Source organism: Oncorhynchus nerka, linkage group LG6, assembly GCF_034236695.1.
Source record: "Oncorhynchus nerka isolate Pitt River linkage group LG6, Oner_Uvic_2.0, whole genome shotgun sequence".
NCBI lineage: Eukaryota > Metazoa > Chordata > Actinopteri > Salmoniformes > Salmonidae > Oncorhynchus > Oncorhynchus nerka.
Genome location: NC_088401.1, coordinates 25175859 through 25199897, shown reverse-complemented (window position 1 = coordinate 25199897; position 24039 = coordinate 25175859). Strand labels below are relative to the sequence as shown.

The window sequence follows — 24039 nt, the reverse complement described above, 5'->3', positions numbered from 1 at the left end:
TTTCAAGCTTGACATGCTGCAGACAGCAGCAGAGATGCAACTGATATCATTGATATCAAATTGATTCAGGGAGGTATCGAAATTGCATTTGTGTTATTCTGTAAATCACACACACAGACGTTAGGATGATAGGTTATGGTGGATATTGGTTACTCTGTGAGATGTAATTCCAGGCAGCTATCCGAATGATCAGGACTTCAGAGACGGCCACTAAAGAAGAGATGTACGTGTGTAAACGTCATGTCTAACTCATGACAGGCTGCCTGTCACATTCCAACATGGAGCTTTGTTCTGTCCAATACAGAAAAGAGCAGGATTTATCTCCAGCCAACAAAAGACCAAGGAGGGCATACCCAGATGTGGCACAAAGACAGAGACATGGATACAAAGAGCTGAGAGGGACAGGCCACTGGGGCCATGGGTGATTTAAGTGTGTCTGTGGCCTGGAAGGGTCAAGAGGAAGGAGAGGGGTCAGGACACTCAATGGAAGATGTCTGCGGGTGGAGATAGGACAGGGTTGACCATTGCTACCCATCCGTGTTCAGTGTTCCCGATCCGAGCTCTAAAGAGGACGTGCCTGAAACAACAACACAGGGAGAATCAGGGCCTCCGCGTGCTCCGAACACTCCAACCGCTCCAACCTCCACAAGCAGCCCCTTTATTTCAAACGTGCCGCCGCTGACAAATTTATGAGGGCCAGACGAGCCGAGGGGCTGTCTTTCCAAACATGATACAGGCACGAAAACAAAGCGAGATGGGAGCTCCCTGAGCTGAGGGGAGGGATGGAGATCATAGCCACACTCCCACTGGCACATTCCACTAGTCAGGTCACTGTCTAGGCAGCTTTCAGACTGTTTACCCGCCCTCGGACCCAAAACACCCTGTATTGTTCAATGTTCACACTCCTGTCCTGTAGCCTGGGGAGGTATGTATCCTAAATCCTGGCTGCTAATGAATAGAATAGAAAATGTGTGAGCTGAGTTTCTCAGCGGGGCTCGCCTGCTGTCCCGTCTCTGTCTGACTTGTCAGGTCTGGAGGGTTGGAACATGGAACTTTTGATTTATGGGAGCACTTAAGTGTTTTTGGGGGGACCCTCCATTTTGGAGTGCGTTTTTAAATCATATGGCCAGTATTAAAACAGGGTAAGGAATTCCCCCCGTTGGTTGGTCTCCATGGTTATGTCTGTGTCATGTTTCGCTCTGTCGATTAGTAGAGAGGGAGTGTTGATCCTTTTTCATGGCCACAGCACCTTCATTTGGTATTACATGTCCAGATGGCTGGTGAATTACTTGAGAACCCCAAAGAATATTTTCTTGTAATGTTGACTACCATGCTGACATTTTTACTGACAGACCTGTGCAGGTACTTATATCGTAGTACTTATCCTAGATTCTGTTCAGGCCTTTAGTACGATCTCCGGCCCTGACCACGTCGCTGTGTTTAATTTGTGTATCTTACATTTTTTTTAAACACTGGGGAACAATGGAGCTGCTCTGATTTATCAGCGGATCATGTGCTCTTGTTTTGAGCCACTCTATTGCATTGTGGTCTACTCAGAGGTTCAATGGGAATAGCATTGATCCTCAACCCTCATACCAGTCAGGGAGAGAGGGAAAGGAGGTGTAGACTAGAGAGAGAGGTAGGGGGGGATAGAGAGAGAGATACCCTGGCCTTCTAACTTGCGACTGTGGAATGCAAGCCACCAATATTTTGACTTCTCCTTTGGAAACAGCTGCGTTTCCTTTTTCAAAGATATTTTTTCCTTATTTATCGGATCCCTCAGGAGAAATCCATCTCGTCCGTCTGACACAAGCTTCCTCTTCTAAATCGGAGTGCAGAGGCCCGCCGAGCGCTCAGACACACACCTGCTACAGCAGACACCAGATCACTATAGCAGGTCTCCCCACCCGGTCCCGCTGCCCCCTCACACACACACAGATGTGTGCGCATACACATACAGTACACACGCATGCATGTATGTGCATACACACGCATGTGTGCAGACATATACGCGCACACACACTCCCTAGGGACCAGCTCTCAAATGGCATTCCACAAAGCCTGAAAGGCCAATAAAAAAGAAACCTTGACAATAATAATCACAGACTTGGCAGAGAATGAAAAAAGAACAGTCGTGAAAATTACAAGTGTACATATTTGGGGGAGAAGTACATAAAAAAACAACGGAGTACATCTCTGTTTATATTTAGTTTGTACTAATGGAAGCCAAACTGAGAAGTAGCAAGGGAGCCATTTTTTATAGAGGGTCAGTAGTTTGGCCCATAGGAAAGAAGTAGCCTTCGTCGTCAGTAGCCTATAAATTTCAGAGGAAATTGACCGAAACATCAAGGACAGAGGAATCCGACATTAGTGGAAGAAATGAGATCAGAGGCTTTTTTAAAGATCTCCAAATCGGATGGCCATTGATTCTCCGATTAAGTTGGACATTGATGGTATCCTCTTAGCTGACGATTATTATGAGTCTCAAATTTATTTGGTGTAGCTTCAGAGAGCAGATATGCATTGGGCTAAGTGAAAGGCAGTTTGGGACACCCCTCTGGCCCACACAGATGGTTTGTCCCTGTATCCTATGGCTACCAGGGGACAGTGAACTGTAAGGACAGGATAAGAGCCATGTAAACACTTCTATGTGTATACTATGCATGTCTGTAATATGTATTGCAATATGTTGGATAATAGTGATGCTGACCTCAGTATTGTCGCTCTCGCATTTGTGTAGAACCACCAGCCAAGAACCTTATATCGCTCTTACTTTGTTTACCAATGTTTGCTTGGGTTTATTTTCTTGTTTGTGTGTGATTGAAAGCATCCAGCGGTTTTTCCGGACCCTGTCCCGGGATGTCAGGGAGGAGACACATGCAGGATGGTATGAGAAGATCCCGTTCTGTGAGACTGCCAATGCAGAGCAGTAGACTATACTGTAGTCTGTCCTAACACTGTTATATCAGCTATACCTTAGCTGTACTTTTGATGCTTTCGTTCATGTCTCTATAAGTCAAAAAGTGGAAAAGAATGTGAGTGTTTATTTTCCAGACCATTGCCATGATTTTTATGGAATTTCCTTCTCAATTATAAAAAAGATGTTACCCTATTTGTTGACAGGTCATTGGCTCACATTGGGTAGCGAATTAGAATGGCTGCTTTTACAAGGCATGTTGAAAAAAAATCACTGCTGACCATTAATGTCAATGAGCCTGCTCTGTGGACACCTGAGGCCTGTAGCGTACACACGAACACACACACACACGAACACACACACACAGAATAATTTCCTCTCAGCAGTGTACAGTAGTTATGTCCTGAGAGCTGTGGAAGAAATGGGAATGAAATCTCCCAATGACACACAGGTATGAGGGGGATGACTGCTACCATTCAGCAGTCTGCTGATTGGGGCTCCTGATAGTCTCTTTTGGTTACATTCAAGGCCGTGGGCAGGCAGCACCCGGACATCTTTTAGCAGAGCCCCCGCAAAGCTGCAATTATCACAAATTACCCGTGCCTTCTGACTACCCCGGGACTTTAAAACCTGAGATGTGCGTCCAGATGTAATTTTTTTCTGGGCATCCGTGTGGAATGCAGCGCTGACGGACTTGCCGGTGGAAAAATAGGCCCGGACAGTAGACGTTAGACGCTGCCTGTCAGGGGTTTGGATCGGACTCAGTATTCCTTTTTAAAGGATTATGATTATAGTCAGAATAGGATTCTAATGGGGACTGATGTCCCAATGTAGAATTCCTTCCTGAGTGTTGTCATTACGTAACCTGGTGGGCTGATGGGCCAATAGCTGGCCAGTCTTGGCTTGAAGGCTCTTCTTCTAGTGCAGATGGTGTAGGACGTTCTTTGCATATCCTCGCCATGGTGGAGTGGTCTGCCCATCCATGTTCACATTTGTGTACTCTGACATTGGGGCAGAGGTGTGTGGGGGCTGTGACTGTGTGCGTGCATATGTGTCTGTGCACGCAGGTACGGCTCCGTCGTAAACCCCCGATCCCGCCAGTGACCCATGCCTGGGCCGGTGTCTTCTGGCAGGCAGGCTTTGATGCAGGCTCCGGTCAGAGTAGAGGATCAGAGACGGGGACAAGTGTTCAGGGACCCCCCCAAAACCCCACTCTCACCCCACACTTTGAACCCTATCTAGTTGCCTCCAAGCTGCCTTACAACAAACCCCATCAGGCCAGCAGGACGTGGAAACAAGCCCTGGAGGAAATGGAGCGTGGCGGCCCCTCGGGGAGCGCCACAGGCAGCTCCTTAGGCAGATGGATACAACCACTAACTCCAAACAGTATCCTGCTGAGAGGATACTGCGAAAAGTCTCAACTTTTATAGAAGAAAGGATGTTTTTCCAAGAGATTAGTTTTTGCATGGCTCCTAATACCAACAAATAGGGTTTGAAGTTGAATGGAAGCCCAGGAGCTTTTATGTTTAGACTAGAGCAGATCTTTTTTTTTGTTTTTTACTTTGAGAAATGTATTTTTCTTTGGCTTTGTTTTGTTATGTGCTGCGTTCTAGAAGAATGTTCTAGAAGAATTGGGCCCACCATGTGAAGCCCAGAGAGCTTCCCAAGAAACAGGAGTCGAACAAACCTTTAATTATGAACACTGGAGCAATTAGTGAAAGCGGGAAGGCATTGGGATGTGTGAGAGCCCCCCCCCAGGAGCCATCAAATCTGAGATGGAGGCAAGAGAGAATATAATTACATAAACACGATATGAATTCTTCACATGCCTTGGGCTGCGCTTCTTTTTTATTGGTTTAATCATTGGAGGCGTCTTTAGAACATATTTTTTGTGTCTGGTCTGTCTGAAAGGGTGCAAAGAAGTCCTATTTAACTGAAGGGCTTGTGCGATTAAATTTTTTGTTTTTATCTCGCTTTAGTTCACAGCTATGCAATGTGGGTATGGCAGCTCATTCCTGAATGAATGGCAAATTAGAGAGACTTAACGACAAAGTGGATTGTTGAGTAGATTTACTGGCTGGATTCTAACCCAAGCTCTTGTTTTGGGTTGTGTAAAGTTCCAAGTTGTTTTCCATTGTGGCTAACAATAATGCATATTACATGCCTCAGGTCAAGTGTAGTTTATTCACAGTCGAAATGTGACAAACTATGTTCTCTGCACTCCATGTCATGGATTTGTAATCAACATTCTACTTCTACGAAAACACGAGATGTGGGCTATATAGTTTGCAGCTATAATTAGAAACTGGGTTTTAAAACAACATTATCCAAATGGATCCAAACCGCTTTATTCTCCATCAGAGTGGTGGTACCCCAAGAAAACCCCTCTCCCCTGCCGATTTGGGCAACTGAACACTACTGAGATAGCTCTCCCCTTAACCCTCATGTTGTCAAACCATTACTCAGCAGAAACTCGTTGGCTTTGACACTTGTTACATTTGCACACACTGTATATCGATTTTTCTTTTTTTCTATTGTGTTATTGACTGTACTTTTGTGTTGTTTTTGTCGCACTGCTTTGCTTTATCTTGACTAGGTCGCAGTTGTAAATGAGAACTTGTTCTCAACTGGCCTTCCTGGTTATATAAATGTGAAATAAAAATATTATTTAAAAAACACACAGACCTCCCCAAAGTTGCTTTGAGCTTTCAGAGACCTGTTATCTGGGTCACACAGGTGCTGTTCAGATTTGGTGTTAACCACCACGTTTTGCTACAGCGCCCCCGTGGTTTGGGAGGGGGTAGTGGAGGTGTGTAACTACTAGCTAGCCAGTGCCCTGAGGAGCAGTGCTGTGGGGGAGACGGCATTTGTTTTTCTTTGCGGTTGCGGGCGGTTGAGGGAAAGGACTGGATGCAGTCAGAGGGATTAAATGGAAGGCGACTGCCGGGCTCTCTCCAGGGGATTGGATGGAAAACATTTAGAGTGAGAGACGCCGTTGACCACTGACCACAGAGCCACCCGCCCACCTCTCCCTCAACGCCAGTCTGGTCTTCTTAACACTGCAGACACTCTCTCCTCTGTCCTCTCAGCTCCCTCCCTCTCTTTTTCTTATTTTCTGTGGTTCCTTAACCTTTACTTTTCCTGCATTCAAAAACAGACCTCAATTAATTTAAGTTAATCTTCCTGATTTTGGTTTCTTTTCTTAGTTTCCTTCTCTTTCCCTCCCTCCCTGCATGTCCCATTTAGTTTCCTCAGTCATTCCTCAGTCATTTCCTACTACTAGAGCGTCCATACTGTGTGGGGGCTAATGGCAATAGCACCAGGACACTGAAGCCACATGTTGCGCAGGTGGAAACAAGAGAACAGACAGCAATAATACCTTTCCGAGACCCCCCTTCTTTTTCTCTGTCCCTTTCTGTGTGTCTCTCTCCCTCTCCTTCGGTCGTATCGCCCACCAGGTTTTAGTGAATCATCAGAGACATTCCATTCTCACGTCTACAGCATACTTTCACAGGTCACCACTGTCTCTAGGGCTGCTCAGTGTACTTTCCCACTGTATGTGTGTGTGTGTTGTGGTGTGTGTTTGTATGTGGATACTAAAGACCTCAGGTGTCCAGTGCAGCAGGATCATTGACATTTATAGTCGCAATTTTTTAAATCAACGGTCCTTTGTAAATGCAGTCATTTGTGTGGGGGTTATGAGTGTGTGTGTGTCTGTGTTGGCGGGGGGGGGGGGGGGGGGGTGCATACACTCGCACTGGCTTTGTGACCACATTCTGTGGTTGTGCTACAGCATGTGACCACTGTCTCTGTGCTGGAGGTATCTGGTCCGTCCACCCTAACTCTCCCCTATTGACCCTACACATGTTACTGTATTTCACCTACTGTTAGCAAGACGTTGCTAATGTTCTCTTAATGCTACATCTTCTGGAATACTCTCAGGAGAAGCAACTCAAACGTCCCCTTCATGCCTTCTCCCTATAGAGCCCAGGTCAGTTTAAACAAGATGGAAGTGCTCAACGGACCATCAATTGCATTTCAAGCCTCCATCTTAAACCCATGGGTGCTAAGTGAGATTTGGAATACCCTGGCCTCTCCCCTTGAAAGAACTGTCACTAGTGTAAACCTCAGGCTGACCTCTGAGCTGCAATTCTCACTACAACTTGTGTGTGTTTGTGTGCCTGCGTGCCCGGTAATGAACCATTCACTGTCAAGAGGCATCAGAGGCCACGTCAACATTCGGGCTGCTGATGTGAATAAGATCTTGTTGGTTTCCTGTGTGTGTAAAGGTGTCCGCATACGTTGATATTCTTCAAATTAATGTTTGCTGTCAATCAACTAGAGAGTAATTGTCTTTATACAACAGCCCAAAAAATGACTTGAGAAATACTGCACCAAACAACTTATTAGTATTTAAAAATAAAATGGGGGGGTGTAGATCAGCTTTAATATTGCAGATAGATTGTAGCTTCCATTCTTTATTTTGACTATTTTCTACATACGCCCAACTGGAGTAAACTAATGAACAACAACACTTAGACTTCTAGTTTGTCTCTTCACAGCAAAATCTGCAGAGCTGGGAAGGTTGTATCACCCACATACAGTGGGGCAAAAAATTATTTAGTCAGCCACCAATTGTGCAAGTTCTCCCACTTAAAAAGATGAGAGAGGCCTGTAATTTTCATCATAGGTACACTTCAACTATGACAGACAAAATAAGGAAATAAAATCCAGAAAATCACATTGTAGGATTTTTTATGAATTTATTTTCAAATTATGGTGGAAAATAAGTATTTGGTCACCTACAAACAAGCAAGATTTCTGGCTCTCACAGACCTGTAACTTCTTCTTTAAGAGGCTCCTCTGTCCTCCACTCGTTACTTGTATTAATGGCACCTGTTTGAACTTGTTATCAGTATAAAAGACACCTGTCCACAACCTCAAACAGTCACACACCAAACTCCACTATGGCCAAGACAAACAAGCTGTCAAAGGACACCAGAAACAAAATTGTAGACCTGCACCAGGCTGGGAAGACTGAATCTGCAATAGGTAAGCAGCTTGGTTTGAAGAAATCAACTGTGGGAGCAATTATTAGGAAATGGAAGATATACAAGACCACTGATAATCTCCCTCGATCTGGGGCTCCACGCAAGATCTCACCCCGTGGGGTCAAAATGATCACAAGAACGGGGAAAAATCCCAGAACCACACGGGGGGACCTAGTAAATGACCTGCAGAGAGCTGGGACCAAAGTAACAAAGCCTACCATCAGTAACACACTACGCCGCCAGGGACTCAAATCCTGCAGTGCCAGACGTATCCCCCTGCTTAAGCCAGTACATGTCCAGGCCCGTCTGAAGTTTGCTAGAGAGCATTTGGATGATCCAGAAGAAGATTGGGAGAATGTCATATGGTCAGATCAAACCAAAATATAACTTTTTGGTAAAAACTCAACTCGTCGTGTTTGGAGGACAAAGAATGCTGAGTTGCATCCAAAGAACACCATACCTACTGTGAAGCATGGGGGTGGAAACATCATGCTTTGGGGCTGTTTTTCTGCAAAGGGACCAGGACTACTGATCCGTGTAAAGGAAAGAATGAATGGGGCCATGTATCGTGAGATTTTGAGTGAAAACCTCCTTCCATCAGCAAGGGCATTGAAGATTAAACGTGGCTGGGTCTTTCAGCATGACAATGATCCCAAACACACTGCCCGGGCAACGAAGGAGTGGCTTCGTAAGAAGCATTTCAAGGTCCTGAAGTGGCCTAGCCAGTCTCCAGATCTCAACCCCATAGAAAATCTTTGGAGGGAGTTGAAAGTCCGTGTTGCCCAGCAACAGCCCCAAAACATCACTGCTCTAGAGGAGATCTGCATGGAGGAATGGGCCAAAATACCAGCAACAGTGTGTGAAAACCTTGTGAAGACTTACAGAAAACGTTTGACCTCTGTCATTGCCAACAAAGGGTATATAACAAAGTATTGAGATAAACTTTTGTTATTGACCAAATACTTATTTTCCACCATAATTTGCAAATAAATTCATTAAAAATTCTACAATGTGATTTTCAGGATTTTTTTTTCTCATTTTGTCTGTCATAGTTGAAGTGTGCCTATGATGAACATTACAGGCCTCTCCCATCTTTTTAAGTGGGAGAACATGCACAATTGGTGGCTGACGAAATACTTTTTTGCCCCACTGTATGTTATGTCAGAAAAGGCAGTTGTAAATTCTTCTGTCCTGGTTAAAAACAAGTTGTCATCCAATAGGCTTTGATTCAATTTCCAATATCCTTGCCCACGTGGAAATTCTGTAAGAGTAATATATATGCTAATTATGTGATGGTCCAACTGCATTCTGAGCCCTATCAAAACTTTTTAAACTTTTGGTACCAGAGAGAATGACATAAAAATGTAATCAAGACAACTAGCTTGATTAAGCCTCCATATATCCACTAGTTCCAATATATCCATGACATTTGTGATTTCCTTAACATCTTAGTTAGATGTAACCAAACATCTTAGTTAGACATAAAATTGCGCGTCTAAGACCTTCCTCAGCAAAAACGTCACAATTAATGACATATTTCTTGAGTTATCTTAGATTAATTCTGACTATTTGAAGAAGTGGTTATGGCGTCTCAAGCTGAACAAACAGTACTATTGATGCTTTTTTCATGCTACGTTCTTTTAAGGGTGTATGCGAGCACACTCCTTCTATTCGCATAGCTGAGTTCGGCTAGGCGCCAGTGGAAGGCTTAAGTGGGGTCCTGGCCTTGTGAGTCCTGGCTGGCTGCAGATGAGACCTGAGGTGAAGTGAGGCGCATCTTCCTCCACGTCCTCGCGCTCCCCCATCTTCCATGGTGTGCGCTGGGACGTGTGTGTGTGTGTGAGTTTGAGTGAGTGAGTGAGAGTGCGCGCTAGTCTCTAAGGGGGTAAGCTCTGGTAAACCCCTAAAGCAGTGAGTATCTCTCTGTGTGTCTCCAGGGGGCAGCTCGTCATTGAGCTTTCCTGCTGTCTTACCAGGGGCGGACTGGCCAAGGTTAGTCAGTCAATTGAAGCCTCAGTAGTTGGATGGGAACAGGGGTCCCGCTTCATACTGTCCCTTATTCTCTGTGAGACCCTCCAAAGTGTCTCTCCTCCCTAATTGGGAACACATATGCCAAGATGTACTAGGGGTACGGGGGTACCCTTGACCCCTGTTTGAAGAGGGGCGATGCGGGGGGGGGGACTCCCTATGTCTTTAGGAGAGAAGCTACTGTCCCACAAGAAAGTCTCTTCATGTAGCCTCCATACTGAAGTACTGAACCTCCTTATAGTACCTCCCTTGGCCCTCCCCCTCTCTCCACATCCCTGCTCTACCATTTAATTTACTCCTCAGATTTGTTGGGGAGGGCTGGCGTGGCGGAAGTGTGGGCTCTGTGTCTGCACCTCACAAGGGAACGCTGCATGGAAATCCAATCAGAACGGGAGAGCGGGACAGGACACTCCATCCCGACTGGACTTGTACTTATGTGGCGGGAAACACACAGGCAGTGGAGCCAGTCCTGGGAACTACAGCTGTGATTGTGTGTATGGTGTGTGTGTGTGTGTCTATGTGTGTGTGAGACTGAGCATGGTTAGTGGCACGAATGCCATCAGTGTGCAGGGGAGCTCACTGTGGTTCTTGCTTCTCTCTCTCTCTCTCGCTCTCTCTCTGTGTGCTATTGAACTGTGGGGAAGTCCCCGAGCGAAATGGGAACCAATTCCCTGGGGAACGCATTATTATTGCAACGCATGTTGCAGTTGAAAGAGGGAAGCTCTGTTGGGAGGCAATAGTTGATTTTTGTCATTTGTAGCCTCTGAAGTGGTCATTGGAACACAGACTGAGTTTACAGCCCTGAAATCATGGGTTTTCACTTCAGACAATAACAGGGAATTTATTTTAGGAAGCTGTAAGCCACAGCCCTATTAGTTCATATGCATAAATCACATGTGATGCTTTGAAACCCTTTTATGGTGTACCTCAGTGCTGTGTCTGTGAATGAGATACTGTGTTGACCACTCAACTGCATAGTAATACATGGAACGCCTAAGTAACTAACCGCATTACAGTATAGCAGGCGGAAGTCCGTTTTTACTATTAAAAACATTTTTTACTATCCCTGTGTGGCCTCTTCATGTCAAGCCCTGTTTGTTATGCTAGCTGAGTTACATGTTAACATCCCACAGTCAGTAAATCCCCATAAAGTCAGGGGAATATTTTTAAAATCTAGAAAACTGTAACTGTATATAGTTGGTCAGCTTTTCCTGTCGGTACATCATTTTTTTGTGTTTAGCCTCAATTATTTAGACAACTCAAAGTAAGATATGTTTACATCCACAGACTTTGCAATATGAAACCCAATACTATGCGTCTATGTTAATGAAGACGGTTAAGATTCATTTGACATTGTATACTAGTGGGTGTGGAGGGATACGAGATGCATCAAAAGTCATCCTGCGTTCAGCTATCTCTCCTGTTCAGTTGAATCCCTAGGTTTGACTGTTGCATGTCTCAGCGAGGTCTAACCAATGATCTGATTTACAGTATGTGCGTGTGGCTCTAACCTGTGTCTCTGCCCTGTGTGTGTTTGATAGTGGAGGACGATAGAGAGCTGTCGCCACACAGACGGCACCACAAGGAGTTCAAGTTCAACCTGTCCCAGATCCCAGAGGGAGAGGCCGTCACCGCCTCCGAGTTCCGCCTCTACAAGGAGTGTGTGAGCCGGACCTTCCGCAACGAGACCCTCCTGCTCAACGTCTACCAAGTGGTACAGGAGCACCCCAACAGGTAACACAGCCACACCGATACCCCCAGCATTCACTCACAGTCCAGGCTTTAGAATATGTCAATCTGGTGAGAATATGATCATATATTCAATCCCTTTTCACAGTCAAATAGCTTGGTGCCTGCTAGTGTTATATGAATGGGTTTATATCAGGGTTATCTTGTTGTCAGTTGTACTGTTTGAAAGTGCTGCAGCGATGAGATGTTATCACATATATTTGAGGTATAGTAGTATAGTATTTGTAAGGGCTGCTGAGTGAAAATCCTCCATAAACCACGGGCAGACCGTTATGGAATCCTCTCTCTAGTCCCCATCTGGTTGTGCTTCCAATTAGCTGTCTAACACTGGGATGACATGAACAATACAATACCAGACCCTAAGACTAAGTGAACACTGAGATATGATGTGAGACCATCCCATTCCCAACCTCCTGCTATGCCGTCCTCCTAGTCAATCCTGAGCTTGTCCAGATGAGGGGGAAAGTATACTGTATGCAAAGGGAGGACTTAGCTACATGCACTTCTCCAGCCATTGATTACATGTTAGTGTAGCGTAGGCAGCATCCTCTCCCGGCCTGGGAATTGATAGGGTGTTGGTGAATTTAGTCCAGGCTCCTCTCTCTGTCGCTGTGGGAGACAGACTTCCAGCTCTGGTTTTCTGCCATGTATTTTTTGTAGAATGAGGCATGACCACAACGCCTTACCGAAATAGCCTGACTTTAGTAGAGTCCAAAAAAGAGTAGCAAGGCCAAACATTTACATTGTGGCTGCTGGGAGAGACGTCCCACGCAGAGACAACGGCCAATGAGATAGCTGGAGGCTATATACTTTTTTAAACAGTGACCAATAGGAGACGATATAAGATTATGCAGTTGTTCATTGAGGCACTTTTCAAAAGCCACAAAAAGTTGCATAATATGTCCCAAAATGCTTGTCCCATGGCTTTGTAAGATGGGGGTCTGTCCTCTGTTTTCCTCCTCATGTGTAGTGATGTAGTTGTATTATTACATTTGCCGTATACGTTTCTGGTCGTCTACAAGTCTACAAGTCCTCAATTCGATTACAGTTGTAAAGACAGTTTCTCTTTTTGCATTTTTGCTGGATTCTTCTTTTCCCCATAGCGTTTCTATGTCTATCATGAGGTACTTGTTTGCCACATTCCTTTATCTTTACAATAGACAGTTTGTGCTCTGCTGCCCACATTTTTATCAACATGTTTTGATATTTCGGAGATTAAAGGGGCCAATATCTCCAATTACTGTATTATTGTAGGACAAGGTTTTACCTTGAAGCGAATTATATAGTTTGGTTCGTGGGCTCTCCGAGAAACTCGCTTTGTGCTTGCAAATTATAAATACTTGTGTGGCTTGCAGAACACATTTGCTGACAAACAGATTCATTTGCAAGTTGTTAAAGTCTTGGAAGTTATAATTGCTTTGATTATAGCTCCTAATCTTTAATAAGCAGATGGGGTAGTGAAAGCTTGCAAGTAGGGCTGAACAGAGGTGCAACTGCATATCATTGCCAAAATACATTCTCTGAAGTTTCATAAAAAGCCACAAGATAAGCACAAAATATAAATCCTTACGTAAGGATTCATTTGCAACAGTAATGTCTCTGGTATTTGTTGTTAAAGTCATGCAGGCGGTCTACAAACTCTGGGGCTTTCCGCTCCTCCTCCCTTGTTCACAGTTAAAAAGGCTTCTGTTATGACACTCAGCAATAATGATAGGCTGTAGAATTATACTACAGTATTCACTTCATTGGGGTGGTTTGTTTGGCAGTACGCAAGGAATGCGAGGTCTTGCAGATAATGTGTTGATTGCAAAGAATGTGGCCTTAGTCAGTGCAAAAAATGTCAGGTTAACATGCACTGGTATGTGTTTGTTTTCTTTCTAAATAACATTACTACGTAGTTTCATATTCTCTCTCAACAACACCCAATATGTCAGTGCACATTTAGCATGGTGTTCTTGAGAACTGTGACGTAATTATTTTGTTTACAAGTCTTGTCACCAGTCTAAAGCTGAATGTATGTTAGAACAGTACAAGCCGTCTAAACAACAGGCCGATATGGTGCGTTTTTAACTGCATTCATTTGACAGGGCCAGTAAAGGAGATTTATTGGAACCAAAAAACACAAAACGTTGACATATGACCTTATTATTCCAGTTCATTTAAGCAGTCAATAAGAGGCTTTACAATAGGGCTTTAGTGCCACGCCCCCTGCTGCTCCCAGATGGACCCCCTGCCAGTCCACAGGCTTTAAAATGGCTGCCTCGATCAGAATGAGTCAGCACTGACCCTCCGGACCCACGCTGTGCCAAACGTGTGAACTACCTGAGGGGGGCATTGGGAATGGCCTCATATGGAAGCCCTCAGAAACACTCTCATTAATGAGCAATAACGAGGGGCTGCCGATGCATGACTGCAGGGGCATTCCCGGAACACCTGGGAGTTTGTGGGGCTTTGATGTGTGGCCTGGGGAACGCCCGGCGGACCTGCGCTGTGTCTTTACAGTAATAGGGATGGGGAAAGACCTCTTTTCTCTCCTTCTTCTTCTCTCTCTCTTTCATTGGGTTGTTGTTGTCTTTTGCACCTGAGACCTAGCTACAGTTATACAGTGGGGCAGGGGATGGTGATGGGGGGATGTTACGAAGTAGAGGAATGTTATACAATGTAAAACAAAAATGTCCTATGTGGCTCAGTTGGTAGATCATGCACACAATACTGTAAGTCACTTTGGTTAATATAATATTATATATTATTACAAAGTCAAGTCAAGTGTCCCATAGACTCTTGATGTGCAGAAGTTAATGTCAATCAGAAGCATGCCAAAAATGTATTTAACATATTTTATTTAACCAGGAAGTCCCATTGAGGTCAGAAGGCATCTTACTCATGTTTACAGTATAGGAATTAGCTATCCTAGTGTATAGTGCCAAAATCCCTGAATGGAAGCTGTAAGAACACATGAAAGTCATACTGACATGATACAGTATCTGTTATGGTAGTGTACCAGTCTTTGATGTACATTTGTATACTTCTCTGAAGATGGGAAAGCTGCTAGCTGCCCCTCAGTCATGGCTCCTTGTTGTGAACCGTGTCCCCAGGGAAGCAGACCTGTTCCTGCTGGAGTCTCGCAGGCTGTGGGCGGCCGAGGAGGGCTGGCTGGAGTTTGACATCACGGCCACCAGTAACCTGTGGGTAATGAGTCCCCACAACAACATGGGCCTCCAGATCAGAGTGGAGACCAGCAGTGGTGAGCACAATGCTAAATTAGAAACATATGCTAACCGCTAACATTAGAAACATATGCTAACAGTTAGCATTGGAAACATGCTAACTAACTTTAGAATTTTCATCATGAAATGTAAACAGTAGTGGGCAATAATAGTGTTTTTTTATGTGTCACAATGCTGAAATGAAAAGGTTGATATCTTTGCAAATCAAATACATTTATTTGACACAAAACATCCATCAAAGAAAAAATACAGACATTTGTCACAAATATATCAGTAGAGTGTATGATACTCTTCCAGGTAGACTACGCTCAGTAAACTGTAGCCCATTCAGTATGTCCAAGTGATTGATGGCTGGCCTCTCTGGAAAACAGGGCGGAGCATTAGCTCCAAGGAGGCGGGGCTAGTTGGTCGTGACGGAGCGCTGGAGAAGCAGCCCTTCATGGTGGCCTTCTTCAAAGTCAGCGAGGTGCACATCCGCACCGCCCGCTCCACCAACAAGAACCGCAACAAGAACCGCAACCGCCCCACACAGCCCCAGGAAGGAGGCTCCAGGGGCCCAAGCCCAGCAGGTGGGTCCATAGTTTGACTAACTCCCACTTAAACCCTCAAACTATTGTGCTGAGTACCGACACAAACTGTACTGTGCTGGCTTGGATTTATTTTTTCTACATTGTTCTTTCCAGCGTGGTTCCAGCAATTATGGTGGATGCACTACCAGGCTAGTTCATTACAGCTCAGTAGTGTGACAAGTATATAACAGTGTGAGGAATGGGTATTGCTTTGTTTTACTTGTTCGCTCAATTCAATATGTGGAAAGTTTCTTTCGATTTGTACATATTATTCACTATTCGAACATCAATCATAAAGTCAGCTGGGGACTTTAACAAATCAAATATGAGGAAAATGCTACTGAACTTCTATCAACACATTGCCTGTATTACTCGTGCTTCAAAAACACCATTGTTAATGTCCCTTCTGGGATGGATACAAGGCCCTTCCCCATCCCCCTTCAGCAAATCAGATCACGACTCCATTCTGCTCCTCCCTTCCCATAGGCAGAAACTCAAACAGCAAGCACCCGTGCTAAGGTCTATTCAACAATGGTCTGACCATGCTTCAAGATTGTTTTGTTCACGCGGACAGGGATATGTTCCGGGTTGCCTCTCAGAATAACATTGAAGTACAGTTGAAGTCGGAAGTTTACATACACTTAGGTTGGAGTCATTAAAACTAATTTTTCAACCACTCCACAAATTTCTTGTTAACAAACTATAGTTTGTTATGACACTACTTTGTGCATGACACAAGTAATTTTTCCAACAATTGTTTACAGACAGATTATTTCACTTACACTAAGTTGACTGTGCCTTTAAACAGCTTGGAAAATTCCAGAAAATGATGTCATGGCTTTAGAAGCTTCTGATAGGCTAATTGACAACATTTGAGTCAATTGGAGGTGTACCTGTGGATATATTTCAAGGCCTACCTTGACATCATGTGAAAACCAAAAGAAATCAGCCAAGACCTCAGAAAAAAATGTGGACCTCCACATGTCTGGATCATCCTCCAAACGCCTGAAGGTACCACGCTCATCTGTACAAACAATAGTACGCAAGTATAAACACCATGGGACCACGCAGCTGTCATACCGCTCAGGAAGGTGACACATTCTGTCTCCTAGAGATCAATGTACTTTGGTGCGAAAAGTGCAAATCAGTCTCAGAACAACAGTAAAAGACCATGTGAAGATGCTGGAGGAAACAGGTACAAATGTATCTATATCCATAGAAAAACAAGTCCTATATTGACATAACCTGAAAGGCCGCTCAGCAAGGAAGAAGCCACTGTTCCAAAACCGACATAAAAAAGCCAGACTACGGTTTGCAACTGCACATGGGGACAAAGATCGTACTTTTTGGAGAAATGTCCTCTCGTCTGATGAAACAAAATGAGAACTGTTTGGCCATAATGACCATTGTTATGCTTGGAGGAAAAAGGGGGAGGCTTGCAAGCCGAAGAACATCATCCCAACCGTGAAGCATGGGAGTGGCAACATCATGTTGTGGGGGTGCTTTGCTGCAGGAGGGTCTGGTGCACTTCACAAAATAGAGTGGCATCATGAGGCAGGAAAATGATGTGGATATATTGAAGCAACATCTCAGGACATCAGTCAGGAAGTTAATAGCTTGGTCGCAAATGAGTCTTCCAAATGGACAATGACCCCAAGCATACTTCCAAAGTTGTGGCAAAATGGCTTAAGGACAACAAAGTCAAGGTATTGGAGTGACCATCACAAAGCCCTGACCTCAATCCCATAGAGCATTTGTGGGCAGAACTGAAAAAGTGTGTGCGAGCAAGGCCTAGAAACCTGACACCAGCTCTGTCAGGAGGAATGGGCCAAAATTCACCCAATTTATTGTGGGAAGCTTGTGGAAGGCTACCCGATAAGTTTGACCCAAGTTAAACAATTTAAAGGCAATGCTACCAAATACTAATTGAGTGCATGTAAACTTCTGACCCACTGGGAATGTGATGAAATAAATAAAAGCTGAAATAAATCATTCTCTCTACTATTATTCTGACATGTCACATTCTTAAATAAAGTGGTGATCTTAACTGACCTAAGGCAGGGACTTTTTACTTTGATTAAATGTCAGGAATTGTGAAAAACTTAGTTCAAATGTATTTGGCTAAGGTGTATGTAAACTTCCGACTTCAACTGTATACACTGACACGGTGACTGAGTTCATCAGGAAGTGAATAGGTAATATTGTTCCCACTGTGACTTTTAAAACCTACCCAAACCAAAAACCGTGGATAGATGGCAGCATTCATGCAAAACTGAAAGTGCGAACCACGGCAAATTGACTGGGAATATGGTTGAATACAGTGCAGTTATGCACTCCATAAGGCAATGAAACAGGGAAAACGTCAGCACAGAGACAAAGTGGGGTCGCAGTTCCAACGCTCAGACACGAGACGAATGTGGCATCCCAAGATGTGTCCTCAAAGCATGTGCAGACCAGCTGGCTGGAGTGTTTACGGACATATTAAATCTCTCCCTATCCCAGTCTGCTGTCTCCACTTGCTTCAAGATGTCCACCATTGTTCCTGTACCCAAGAATGGAAAGGCAACTGAACTAAATGACTATCACCCTGTTGCACTCACTTCAGTTATCATGAAGTGCTTTAAGAGGCTAGTTAAAGATCATATCACCTCCACCTTACCTGACACCCTAGACCCACTTCAATTTGCATACAACTCCAATAGATCCACAGACGATGCAATCGCCTTCGCAACTGCGCACTGCCCTATCCCATCTGGACAAGAGAAATACCTATATAAGAATGCTATTCATTGACTACAGCTCAGCATTCAACACCATAGTACCCTCCAAGATCATTATCAAACATGGGGCCCTCTGTCAGAACCCCGCACAGTGAAACTGGGTCCTGGACTTCCTGAAGGGCCGTCCCCAGGTGGTGATGGTAGGAAACAACACCTCAACTATGCTGATCCTCAACACAGGGGCCCCACAAGGGTGCGTACTCATCCCCCTCCTGAACTCCCTGTTCACCTATGACTGCGTGGCCAGGCACACCTCCAACTCAATCATCAAGTTTGCAGACAACACAACAGTAGTAGACCTGATTACCAACAATGATGAGACAGCCTACAGGAAGGAGGCGAGGGCCCTGACGGAGTCTACAAAACGAAGGAGCTGATTGTGGACTTCTTGGATACAACAGAGGGAGCATGGCCCCATCCACATTGACGGGGCTGCAGTGGAGGAGGTGAAAAGCTTCAAGTTCCTCTGCGTACACACCACTGACAATCTAAAATGCTCCACCCACACAGACCGTTTGATGAGTAAGTCGCAACAGCGCCTCTTCAACCTCAGGAGGCTGAAGAAATTTGGCTTGGCCCCTAAGACGCTCACAAACTTTTACTGATGCACCATTGAGAGCATCCTGTTGGGCTGTATCGCCGCCTGGTACGGAAACTGCACAGCCCGCAACCGCAGGGCTCTCCAGAGGGTGGTTCGGTCTGCCCAACGCATCACCGTGGGCACACTGCCTGCCCTCCAGGACACCTAAGGCACCCGATGTCACAGGAAGGCCAAACAGATCATCGACCACCCGAGCCACGGCCTGTTCACCCGCTATCATCCAGAAGGTGCGGTCAGTACAGGTGCATCAAAGCTGCTATCTCAAGGCCATCAGACTGTTAAATAGCTGTCACTAGCCTGCTACCGCACCGTTACTCAACCCTACACCTTAGAGACTGCTGCCCTATGTACATAGACATGGAATCGCTGGTCACTAATAATGGAACACTGGTGACTTGAATGATGTTTACATACTAATTTCATATGTCTATACTGTATTTTAGTCAAGGAAATCCTATTAAACTATTGCTGTATATATTCTATTCTACAGATATACTAAATATTCTATCCACATACTCTCTATAATGTCTATACATCCCATCATACATATATACAGTGCATTCAGAAAGTATTCAGACCCCTTACCTTTTTCCACATTTTGCTACTTTACAGCCTTATTCTAAAATTGATTAAATAAATGTTTTTCCTCATCAATCTACACACAATACCCCATAATGTCAAAGCGAAAACAGATTTTTAGATTTTTTGGGCAAATTTATTACAAATATAAAACAGAAATACCTTATTTACGAACTAAGTATTCAAACCCTTTCCTTTGAAACTCGAAATTGAGCTCAGGTGCATCCTGCTTCCAATGTGATCATCCTTGAGATGTTTCTACAAGTCCACCTGTTGTAAATTACATTGATTGGATATGATTTGGAAAGGCATATCTATATAAGGTCCCACAGTTGACAGTGCATGTCAGAGTAAAAACAAAGCCATGAGGTTGATGGAATTGTCCGTAGAGCTCCGAGACAGGATTGTGTCGAGGCACAGATCTAGGGAAGGGTACCAAAACATTTTGGCAGCATTGAATGTTCCCATGAACACAGTGGCCTCCATCATTCTTAAATGGAAGAATTTTGGAACGACCAAGACTCTTCCTAGAGCTGGCCGCTCAGCCAAACTGAGCAATCGGGGGAGAAGGGCCTTGGTCAGGGAGGTGACCGAGAACCTGATGGTCACTCTGACAGAGCTCCAGTGTTCCTCTTTGGAGATGGGAGACACTTCTGGAACAGGGGTGGGCAACTCCAGTCCTCGAAGGTCTGATTTGTGTTAGACTTTGTCTCCTTCCCTAGAAAAATCAGCTGATTAATCAAATTGCATTCTAAACTGAAGATCATGATCAGGTGATTATTGGAGTCAGGTGTGTTAGCTGGTGCTGGGGCAAAACGTTGTCACCAATCAGGCCTTTGAGGACTGGAAATGCCCACCCCTGTTCTAGAAGGACAACCATCTCTGCAGCACTCCACCAGTCAGGCTTTTATGGTAGAGTGGCCAGTCCGAAGCCCCTCCTCAGTAAAAAGCATATAAGAGCCCACTTGGAGTTTGCCAAAAGGCACCTAAAGAACTCTGACCATGAGAAACAAGATTCTCTGGTTTGATGAAACCAAGATTGAACTCTTTGGCCTGAATGCCAAGCGTCACATCTGGAGGAAACCTGGCACCATCCCTATGGTGAAGCATGGTGGTAGCAGCATCATGCTGTGTGGATGTTTTTCAGCGGCAGGGACTGGGAGACTAGTCAGGATCGAGGGAAAGATGAACGGAGTACAGAGAGATCCTGCAACAGAGTGCTCAGGACCTCAGACTGGGGCGATGGTTAATCTTCCAACAGGACAACGACCCTAAGTACACAGCCAGCACAACGGGCAAGTCTCTGAATGTCCTTGAGCGGCCCAGCCAGAGACCGGACTTGAACCCAATCTAACATCTCTGGAGAGACCTGAAATAGCTGTGCAACGACGCTGTCCATCCAACCTGAGCTTGAGAGGATCTGCAGAGAAAAATGGGAGAAACTCCTTAAATACAGGTGTGCCAAGCTTGTAGCGTCATACCCACGAAGACTCGAGGCTGTAATTGCTGCCAATGGTGCTTCAACAAAGTACTAAAAATAAAATGTTGTACATTTTATAATAAGGCTGTAACATAACAAAATGTGGAAAAAGTCAAGGGGTCTGAATACTTTCCCGAATGCACTATAATTGTACTCCTGATTCTGACATTGCTCGTCCTAATATTTATATATTTCTTAATTCCATTATTTTTCTTTTAGATCTGTGTGTACTGTTATTGTTGTGAATTGTAAAAAATCATTGCTGGAACACAAGGATTTCACTACACCCGCAATAACATCGGCTAAATATGTGTATGCGACCAAAACAATTACATTTTATTTGAATCAAACCCAACTGCACCTTACAATTATCCCACAACATCACACCTTACACTCACACAAAGCACAAGACAATATCCAAACATCTGCAAGCCGAGCAGGGAAGCTCTCGAAGCACCGGATTTCAGTGTAATATGGTGAGTTGTGCTGTTATTGACGGGGACATCGGAAAAAAAGTCAGAGAGATGGAAACTATCCCTAGATGCATGACCTCATCATTTGAGAGTGCACTTTACAGTACCTGCCCTCTGCCCCCTCTTCATACTTAGCGGCTGATGTTATGAACAGGTATGCAGGCAAATTAAATTAGGCTCTAATCCGGCTACTCATCAGCCATCATCCCCTGGCTCCGTCATAACACTAGCATAACGTTAGCCTTTGCTAAACATAAAGCTGGCCCTGTGAGGGGGGATGCCAGTGCTTTTACAGCAGGAAGAGCTGCGGTTCAGAGGGCTTGTGACTAATATCTGCCTGATCCCAGCGTTAATTTGACAGATGAGGCCCAGGCTAATACTAAGCCCTTATGGCTAGGGTCACGGGGTCAGCTACTCAGCTTCGTAACCGTCAACGTTACAATAGTAGCTCAAGTGATTTTCCTCACCACCTCAGTTTCACGTCATCTGTTTTGATGGCGATACCATCCAAAGGTTAGAGGTGTTGTTGGATGATGTTTATTGGAGTTCTACAGTTTTTTTTCCTTTTCTGGAACACATCATAGTTCATCTTTATTTAACCAGGATAGTCCACTAAACAGTTCTCATTGTTATCATGGGAGTCTGAAGTTATTAGTTTGTGGTTCCAGCTCTGTAATTCATCACACCAATCATTCTGGAAAGAATCTGCCATATCTGCTTTGCTGTAGAGTCTAGAGTTCTAGACATTACATTATGGCCATGCTATTCTCAGTAGTGCGGTGTCCATCAGATAAAAACCCTCAGAACAAAGCAGGACAGAGGAAAACGGAACAGAACAGGCTCCCAGAACGGAACAGAACAGGCTTCCAGAACGGAACAGGCTCCCAGAACGGAACAGAACAGACTCCCAGACCAGTCTGCTGGTGCTCAAGCTAATGAGGACAATCTGTTGAACCAACGTGTCCTGAAGGATTGGACTTTATGTAACCCAAAACATCAATCCCTCGGCCTCGCCACTTGGGATGTCTGGAGCGTAAATATTTAGATCCCGCGCAGGAAGTTGCGAGTCCCTTGCAACAGCAAGTGGCGATGATCAGGCAGACTAGTGAGGCATATGGTTCCAATACCGCATCACTCACTCACTTCACAGGCTCTGAGGAAGAGAGGAAGGATGGATGGATAAACGGAGCATCCTTCTTCTGTGCTGCTCTGAGGGAGAAACAAATAGGGATAGTGCCTCATTGTTTAGCATCTGATGGGACCACCACCAGTTTCCGATTCACAGTAACAAATCAATGTAGCTACACACCAGAATAATAGTATGCTTAATGCTTAAGAACACAACAGCCACGTCATGAGCTCTGTTCCAACATCCACACTAGCATGCCACTTAAAATACATGCCCAATATATTGCTTCATTCTAAGTGGTATGCTAGTATGGATATTGGCAAATAGCCATGGGCTCATCATGTAGGTGTCTTGGTGTTAGTTAGCCTACGATAACACAAGCAGAAAACCCTATCCGACAAATGAAATCACACCTACATACTGAGTTCCTTTGAGAGGGGAAGTTTGTACAGTAACTGTACGCTTGGAAATGAAAGAGAGAGAGAGAGAAAAAAAGAACAGTACGACACCTTTAAAGGTAATTTGGGGTTTGGGGCGGTAATGGAAGCCGGGCTTGGCCCTTTAACGACCATCCAGGAGGAGTATCACTGCAGCCTAGCCGGTCGTGGCCCCAGACCTGTCATTACCCTGGCCAGTCATTAGCCGCTCGCTAAAAGACTGACCAAGTTAACAGTATTGCTTAAAGAATTCTAATAACACGGCGCTGTCCAGCTGTGTGTTTTCATCTCTGCCTCTCATCCTCCAGTCTCCCTTTGTTTACTGTTGGTGTAATTAGACATTGGCGAGCTCTGCAGAGGGTTTAATAACCTCCCTGATGAAAGACAGGAAGAAAGATAAACTTCAGTGGAAGAGGGAGGGAGGGAGAAAAAACCCGGCATGGACACAGACAGACAACAGTCACATTCTCTTTTAAGTCTTCATGGGAGTTTGAAGAAGCTAGCCCCTTCTCTCGCTCTCTCTTTTGGAAAACCCTGTTCTTTTGGGAACGCCGCGGCCTATTAGCCCATCGTTCCATCACCGCCTCTCGACAGGCACAGCTTGTGTAATTGCTACTGTAAAAAGGGGCCGTTTTGAAAATGGCCTCTGTTTTTTTTTTGTTGTTGAGAAAGTTTCGGGAATAAACCATGGAATTACTGTGTTCAGTTCTGGAGATTGAGGCTTTTGGTGGAAGGAACCCATTTAATGTTGTACATGCGTCACTCCACCCCGGCAACAGTGTAGTGATCATTTTGTAATTGGCTCCATTGACTTCTATATTTTTTGGAATGACAAGGGATAAATGTTATTTATTGACTTTTCCCTTGTCAGCACCTTTAGCTCCACTATTTTAAGGCCCTTTTGAATTGTCGTCTATGGTAATAAGGAAGCCAGGTTTTTCAGGTTAGAAGCCGTTAGACGCGTACGAAAGCCCCTTGGGATCCATGCTCAGCGGTAACTGTGGTGGATTTACATTTTA

General features: G+C 44.7%; 1 protein-coding gene across 1 annotated transcript in view; it reads left to right on the top strand.

Moving 5' to 3' along the window:
- bmp6 (bone morphogenetic protein 6) overlaps positions 1-24039 on the top strand; it is a 36476-nt gene that overhangs the window by 6705 nt on the left and 5732 nt on the right. Inside the window, exons 2-4 of the mRNA XM_029661133.2 lie at positions 11538-11730; positions 14841-14989; positions 15344-15541. Of these exons, the coding sequence (XP_029516993.1) occupies positions 11538-11730; positions 14841-14989; positions 15344-15541 (540 nt within the window). The remainder of the gene's footprint in view (positions 1-11537; positions 11731-14840; positions 14990-15343; positions 15542-24039) is intronic.